This window comes from Thamnophis sirtalis, unplaced genomic scaffold, assembly GCF_051295495.1.
Source record: "Thamnophis sirtalis isolate CommonGarterSnake01/CBP01778 unplaced genomic scaffold, rThaSir2_p1.2 scaffold_14, whole genome shotgun sequence".
In the NCBI taxonomy this organism is placed as follows: Eukaryota; Metazoa; Chordata; class Lepidosauria; order Squamata; family Natricidae; genus Thamnophis; species Thamnophis sirtalis.
Window position 1 is genome coordinate 24,285,048 of NW_028261394.1, and position 7,145 is coordinate 24,292,192.

The 7,145-nt window shown below is 44.3% G+C and overlaps 1 protein-coding gene across 1 annotated transcript in view; it reads right to left on the bottom strand.

Moving 5' to 3' along the window:
- CFAP263 (cilia and flagella associated protein 263) overlaps positions 1–7,094 on the bottom strand; it is a 22,105-nt gene extending 15,011 nt beyond the window's left edge. The window contains exons 1-2 of the mRNA XM_087729264.1: positions 6,692–7,094; positions 356–479 (exon numbers count right to left, since the gene is read on the bottom strand). Of these exons, the coding sequence (XP_087585390.1) occupies positions 356–479; positions 6,692–6,963 (396 nt within the window). The 5' untranslated portion in view covers positions 6,964–7,094. The remainder of the gene's footprint in view (positions 1–355; positions 480–6,691) is intronic.
- Between the last annotated feature and the right edge of the window lie 51 nt (positions 7,095–7,145).

Here is a 7,145-nt window from a genome sequence, read left to right on the forward strand (position 1 = left end):
TAAGGCAAATCTTAACTCAAGTAAAACAATAAAAATAGAGCATTTCAGGGTGAATTGGCAAAGTAAATTTAATTGTGTGGAGGAGTAAAAAAGAAGGAAGTTAAGGGGACCCAAGTGTTAGATGAGAAATCAGCTAAACCAGGTTAGTAAAAATCTAATGGTTGCATTTGCACAATGTAGTTACTTTAGTTTTCATTTCAACAGTATTTTAAACCCTAAGACCTGTGTGAATGCGGCCCTTTGGGTTGAACAACAAAGACTATGGATACATTCAGTCACCAGTAAGCATGTGGTGCAATTCGGAAACCTATCCCATCACTAAAGTGGCAGCACTGTAAATTATTACATGGCTTACATATGGTGTTTGTCCCAAGTCCAGCGATGAACCGTGTCTTTCTCCTACCACGTCTTTTGGCTCCAATCTAGTGAAAAATTTCTCAAACATTTCTGTTTCAACTTTGAACATGGCGTTGGTGTGGCTGAAGACAGAGAGAAAAACTCAGTGAGTGAACTTAGAGGCACGTGGCTCATCCAGACATCACAAATGAGAAAAAAACGCCAGTAGCACTTAAGCAAATTCTGAGAAAGACAAATTCCTTTCCTCAATCCAGCCCTTTGAAGGGTTTTAGGCATGTAGACCACGGACAGACCACCTGTCAGATTAGGAGCAGCAATGTAAATCCTGGAATGATCACCACTGGTGATTAGGTGACGCTGGGACACCGCAACCTCTCTAAATATATGCTAGTTGCCAGGCACATAAATTCTGACCACATGACTGTGGGGATGCTACGACTGTCATAAGTGTGAAGACCAGTCACCGCTATAGCAGCTCTGTAACTTTGAACAGTTCTTAAATGAATGGTCCATAAATCGAGGACTATATTCCATAATCAAAACCAAGCAGTACACTAATTCAAGTTACCTTCTATTTATCTCAACTTAGCTGAAAAGGAAAAAAAAAACCTTGGAGAATTCTGCTTTACCCACACCTGTTTTCTCCTCTTCAAGCAATCATTTCTCATCCATAGAATTAGAGCTTTGAATATCTAACCAGCCCCCTCTCATTTTATTGAGTTGCAACTCATAAGGTTCCTTGGAAATGGGCTGGGTGAGCTGAATTTTTGATCTAATGAATTCTGTGGCTGATCAGATCTTCTATCTTTAAAATGGTTAGGGACTTATGTGTTTTTATATTGGTTTTTAACCACTTTTTATTGGATTATTAGTCATAAGTGAGGTGGGTAGCCGTACAATTTGAATAAATAATAACAATCATTCCTTGATTCTGGGAGCAAAATATGAAAGTTGGGCATCGTTTTCAGAACAGAACTTGGCTTCAATGGGAGACAGCAGACTATAATATAAAAAACTGTCCCAATGTTGTTGTTGGTTGTGAAGTCCGACCCATCGCGACCCCGTGGACAACACTCCTCCAGGTCTTCCTGTTCTCTACCATCCTCTGGAGTCCATTTAAGTTCACGCCGACTGCTTCAGTGACTCCATCCAGCCACTTCATTCTCTGCCATCCCCTTCTTCTTTTGCCCTCAATCTTTCCCAGAATTAGATTCCCTCTCCAGTGAGTCCCTCCTTCTCATTAGGTGGCCTCCATTCTTTGGGGCTCAGCCTTTTCTATGGTCCAACCTTCACAGCCATCCATTGCAACTGAGAAAACCATAGCCTTGACTAGATGCAGGGTGATGTCTCTGCTTTTTAGTATGCTGTAGAGAGTTGCCATAGCTTTCCTCCCCAGGAGCAAGCGTCTTTTAATTTCCTGGCTGCAGTCCCCATCTGCAGTGATCTCGGAGCCCAGGAAAATAAAATCTGTCACTACCTCCATTTCTTCCCCATCTATTTGCCAGGAATTGAGAGGGCCAGATGCCATGATCTTAGTTTTCTTAATGTTGAGTTTCAAGCGAACTTTTGCACTCTTCTTCTTCACCTGCATCAAGAGGCTCTTTAGTTCTTCACTTTCTGCCACTAGAATGGCATTATCTGCATATCTGAGGTTGTTGATATTTTTCCTGGCAATCTTAATTCCAATTTTTGATCCGTCTAGCCCAGCCTTTCTCATGATGTGCTCTGCATATAAGTTAAATAGGCAGGGTGACAGTATACAACCATGCCAGACTCCTTTCCTAAATTTGAACCACTCAATTATTACATGTCCAGTTCTCACTGTTGCTTCTTGACCTGCATATAGATTTCTCAAAAGATAAATAAGGTCATAAAGATGATCTCTTTAAGAACCTCACACAATCAAAGGCTTTAGCATAGCCAATGAAGCAGATCTTTCTCTGGAACTCCCTAGCTTTCTCCATGATCCAGTGTATGTTGGCAATTTGATCTCTAGTTCCTCTGCCTCTTTGAAATCCTGCCTGTACTTCTGGTAGTTCTCGATCCACATACTGCTGGAGCCCAGCTTTACTTTACTTTATTATCATTGTATATATATACATAGTTTACAAATACAGTGAAATTGACATAACACCCAGCTTGTAGGATTTTGAGCATAACTTTGCTAGCATGTGAAATGAGTGCAATGATGCGGTAGTTTGAACATTCTTTGGCATTGCCCTTCTTTGGAATTGGAATATAGACTGACCTTTTCCAATCCTGTGGCCGTTGTTGAGTTTTCAAAATTTACTGGCAAATTTGGTGTAACACTTTTACTCCATTGTCTTTTAAGATTTTGGATAGCTGAGCTGGAATACTGTCACCTCCACTGGCTTTGTTGTTGCTCAGATTTTCTAAAGCCCATTTGACTTCACATTCTAGGATGTCTGGCTCTAGTTCAGTGACCACCCCATTGTGGTTATCAGGGACGTTAAGCTCCTTCTTGTATAGTTCTTCTGTGTAATTTTGCCACCTCTTCTTAATCTCTTCCGCCTCTGTTGGTCCCTGCCATTTTGGTCCTTTATCATGCCCATCTTTCCATGAAAACTTCCCTTCATATCTCCAATTTTCTTGCAGAGATCTCTATTGTTTTCTTCTATTTCTTAGCATTGTTCATTTAAGAAGTCATTCTTATCTGTTCTAGCTATTCTCTGGAACTCTACATTCAACTGGGTGTATCTTTCTCTTTCTCCCTTTCCTTTCGCTTCCCTTCTTTCCTCAGCTGTTTGCAAAGCTTCCTCAGACAGCCATTTTGCTTTCTTGCATTTATTTTTCTTTCAGATGGTTTTAGTTGCTACCTCTTGTACAATGTTGTAAACCTCTGTCTATAGTTGTTCAGGCACTCTGTCTATCAGATCTAATTCCTTAAATCTATTTGTCACCTCTACTGTATATTCACCAGGGATATGATTTAGTTCATACCTGAGTGGTCAGTGCTTTTCCCTACTTCCTTCAATTTAAGCCCAAATTTTGCAACAACAAGCTCATGATCTAAGCCAGTCAGCTCCTGGTCTTGTTTTTACTGATCATATAGAGCTTCTCCATCTTTGGCTGCATCATATTCTCTTGACAAAATTCTATCAGCCTGTGCCCTGCTTTTTTGTACTCCAAGGCCAAACTCACCTGTTATTCTGGTTTCCTACTTTGGCTTCCTACTTTGGCATTCCAATCTCCCATGATGATAAGAACATCATTTTTGGTGTTCATTCTATAAGGATCTGTAGGTTTTCATAGAACCAGTCAATTCCATCCTCTTCAGCACCAATGGTTGGGGCATAGACTTGGTCTGCTGTGATATCGAATGGTTTGCCTTGGATTCGAACTGAGATCATTCTGTCATTTTGGGGATTGTATCCCAGTATTGCTTTGTCCCAATGTTCCATGTAGAAATATTGATAATCTTTACGTGCATTTCTCTAATGTTTACTGTGAATGTCTTTTAAACAGATTAATCTTCACTGCAAGATGTTACATTTCAAAGAACTTTTTTCATTCTCTTGCCTTTTCTTTTTGTTCGTGGCCAAATGGGACTTGAAACATTCAAATGAGGCTACTCTCCATAAAATCCTAAGCAGACTCTACATCCCCTCTGCTGAGACTTTCTTATTGAACTATACCAAATTGATTAATAAATACGTCATCAGGTTACTGTCAATTCTTAGCAATCTGTTGGGTTACTGCAACTAAATTGTCCTCTGTCATGTTTCCAACTTCGGAATTTCAGTCTTCAGAGTGACTCATCTTCCTTCATGTTCTGTCCACCTCCTTTTCTTCTGCATTGGTGGTTGGAGCAGAAATATGAACAATCTTTACATTAAAGGGTTGTCTGCAAGTCTGACTTATATTATTCAGTCACTGATTGCATTGTATCCAAAAACTGTTCTTGCTGTATCCCTGGTAACTTTAAAGCAATGCTATTCTTTCAACATTTTTCATGTACCCAAGTTTGATGTTCTAAGTGTTTGATCCCAGCTGACTTCAGCTGATGCCTAAGATGTTAACTGGCAGTTGCTCCATATTTCACTGTTGAGCTTTTCCAAGCTCACGCTTCTTACACTCCATGTTCCCACTCTAATTCTCTCCCCATAGCTTCAGATTTCCCTTTTCCCCATGGCCACATCAACAACTAGCTTCCCAGAAGAGTTCAGTCTAGCCACATCACAAACATTAGTGCGAGCATTATCTGGCATTACCTCATCTATAGTTTCTACCCAAGTAGTTTTCTCACAGGGATGCTTTATTGAACATAAGCAGAATAACACGGTTGGAAGGGACCTTGGAGGTCTTCTAGTCCAACTCTCTTCTCAAGAGACCTTATACCATTCCAGACAAGTGGCTGTCCAGTTTCTTCTTAAAAGCCTTCAGTGAGGGAGCACCCACAACTTCTGAAGGCAAGGGTTTCCACGTTAATTGTTCTCATTAGGAAATTTATCCTTAGTTCTAGGTTGCTTCTCTCCTTGATTAGTTTCCATCGTTTCTTGTTTTGCCTTTTTGATGCTTTGAAAAATGGGTTGAGCCTTCTTGTCTTTGTAGGAGGCTCTCATATTGGAACACTGCTATCATGTTCCGTCCTAGTCCTTCTTTTCACTAGACATATCCAATTCCTGCAACCATTCTTCATAAGTTTTAGCCTTCTTTGTTGCTCTTCTCTGTACTCTGTGGAGTCTCAACATTTTTTATATGTTGCGTTGACCAAAACTGGATACGTTATTCTAAATGTGGTCTTACCTTATAAAGTGGTACTAACATGTCACATGATTTTGATTCTATCTCTGTTAATGCAACCTAGGATTGTATTAGCTTTTTTGGCAGCTGCAGCACACTGCTGGCTCATATTTAGGTGACTGTGCACAAGGACTCCAAAATCCTTTTCAGTTACCACTATTGAGCTAAGTTTCACCTAATCTTTACCTATATGTTTTTTCTTGCCTATGTGTAAAACCTTATTTTTCTCTACATTGAATTTCATTTTGCTAGACAAGAGCCCAGTATTCAAATCTGTCAAGATCCTTCTGGATCTTGAATATATCTTCTGGGGTGTTGGCTATCCCAGCCAGCTTTGTGTCATCTGCAAATTTGATGCGTTCCTCTTCTATTCCCTCATCTAAGTCATTTATAAAGATATTTGGAACCTTGTGGTACCCCATTGCTTATTTTCCTCCATGTAGATGTCGTACCATTAAGGACTACTTGTTGAGTAGTTTATCAGCCAGTTACAAATCCATCTGGTGGTGATACTGTCTATCCCACATTTTTCTACTTTGCCAAATGCCTTAATGAAATCTAAGTATACTATGTCCACAGCATTTTGCTAGTCCACTAATGTAGTCATTTTGTCAAAGAATGTGTTAAGATTTGTTTGGTATGATTTATTTTTGACAAACCACATTGGCTACTGGTTATAACCTTGCTTCTTTCTAGGTATTTGCAGATCTGTTGCTTGATTATGTTTTCAAAGGTCTTCCCAAGTATTGATGTCAGGCTGATAGATCTTATAGTTTCTTGCATTTGTTTCCCCTGCTGTTTTTCTTTTTCTTTTTGATGATGGGAACCCCAGTCCTCAGGTAATTCCCAGGTGCTCCAGGATCAGTGGTGGGTTCCGGATCCCAGGCCCGGCGGCATACACATGGACGTGCACATCTTAGCGTCTCCGCAAGCCTCTGTGACGCTTCAGCTGCTCAGCAGTGTTGTGCAGGCGCTGTACTCAACATGCGCGTTCGCGGAAGCGCCGAAGACTTAAAAGACCAGTAAGGAGCTCAGGTGGATGGGTGGGCCCTCCGGAGCACTGTACCGGAATGGTATCCGGTGCTCCAGGCAGGCTCCGGTACGGGGTATACCGCCTGCAACCCACCACTGTCCAGGATCCTTGAAATATATGGGGTGCAATGGTTCTGAGATAACATCTGTCAGTTCCTTCAGTCCTCTGGGAACTAACCCATCAGGTCCCGGTGATTTGAATTCATCTGGAGTGCTAGATCCTGACCTTCCCCACTTTCTGCACTATGATTGACGCTCCTTTTTCCCTCGCCCCGGCTCCTGAAACGGCTGCTGCCCAGCAGAGGAGCCTGTAGCAGGGCAGCCAGGGCAGCCTTCACACCTTGAGGGGGGAGATGCTGGGACTCCCTCGCCCAACCCAAGAACACGTCCCCCAGGGGGCTCGGAGGGCTCGAGCAGGGAGCGGCCGTGGCTCTAACGAGCTCCAGTTCGAGCAAAGGCGGCCTCGCGCTCCCCTTTCTCGGCGGCGTCCGGGCACCGACCGAGCCACCCCTTCCTCCCCTGCCAGCGGCGGCCGCACCTGTTCTCCTCCACCAGGGCCAGCAGCTGCTCGGTCGAGAGCTGGGCCAGCTCCACCTGCAGTTCCTCGGCCCCCTCGTGCGACTCGCCCGTGTGGACGCTGTCGCGCTCCGACTCCTCGTCCGCCAGGACGGTGCCCGAGACGCGGCCCATGCCGGCCGGCCAGCAAACCGCCTCCCCCTGCCCGCCGCAGGACGCCAAACGCCCCTCCGCGCCCAGCAGACGCAGCAGGGGCCGCGCCGTCGAGGGCGCCCTCTCCCCGAGGGCCTCCATGCTGCCGCCGCTCTCGTCCGCGGGGAACGGGCCGCGGGAGCGCCTCTCCTGCCGGACGTCGGGGGCCGGGCTGGCAACCGGCGGAGCCCAACAGCCACTCGCCCGCCCCGGCCCGAAGGAGCGCGAGAGGCTCGCCGACTACGACTCCCGTCGGCCCCGTCGGCCCGGGCCAATGGCGAGGC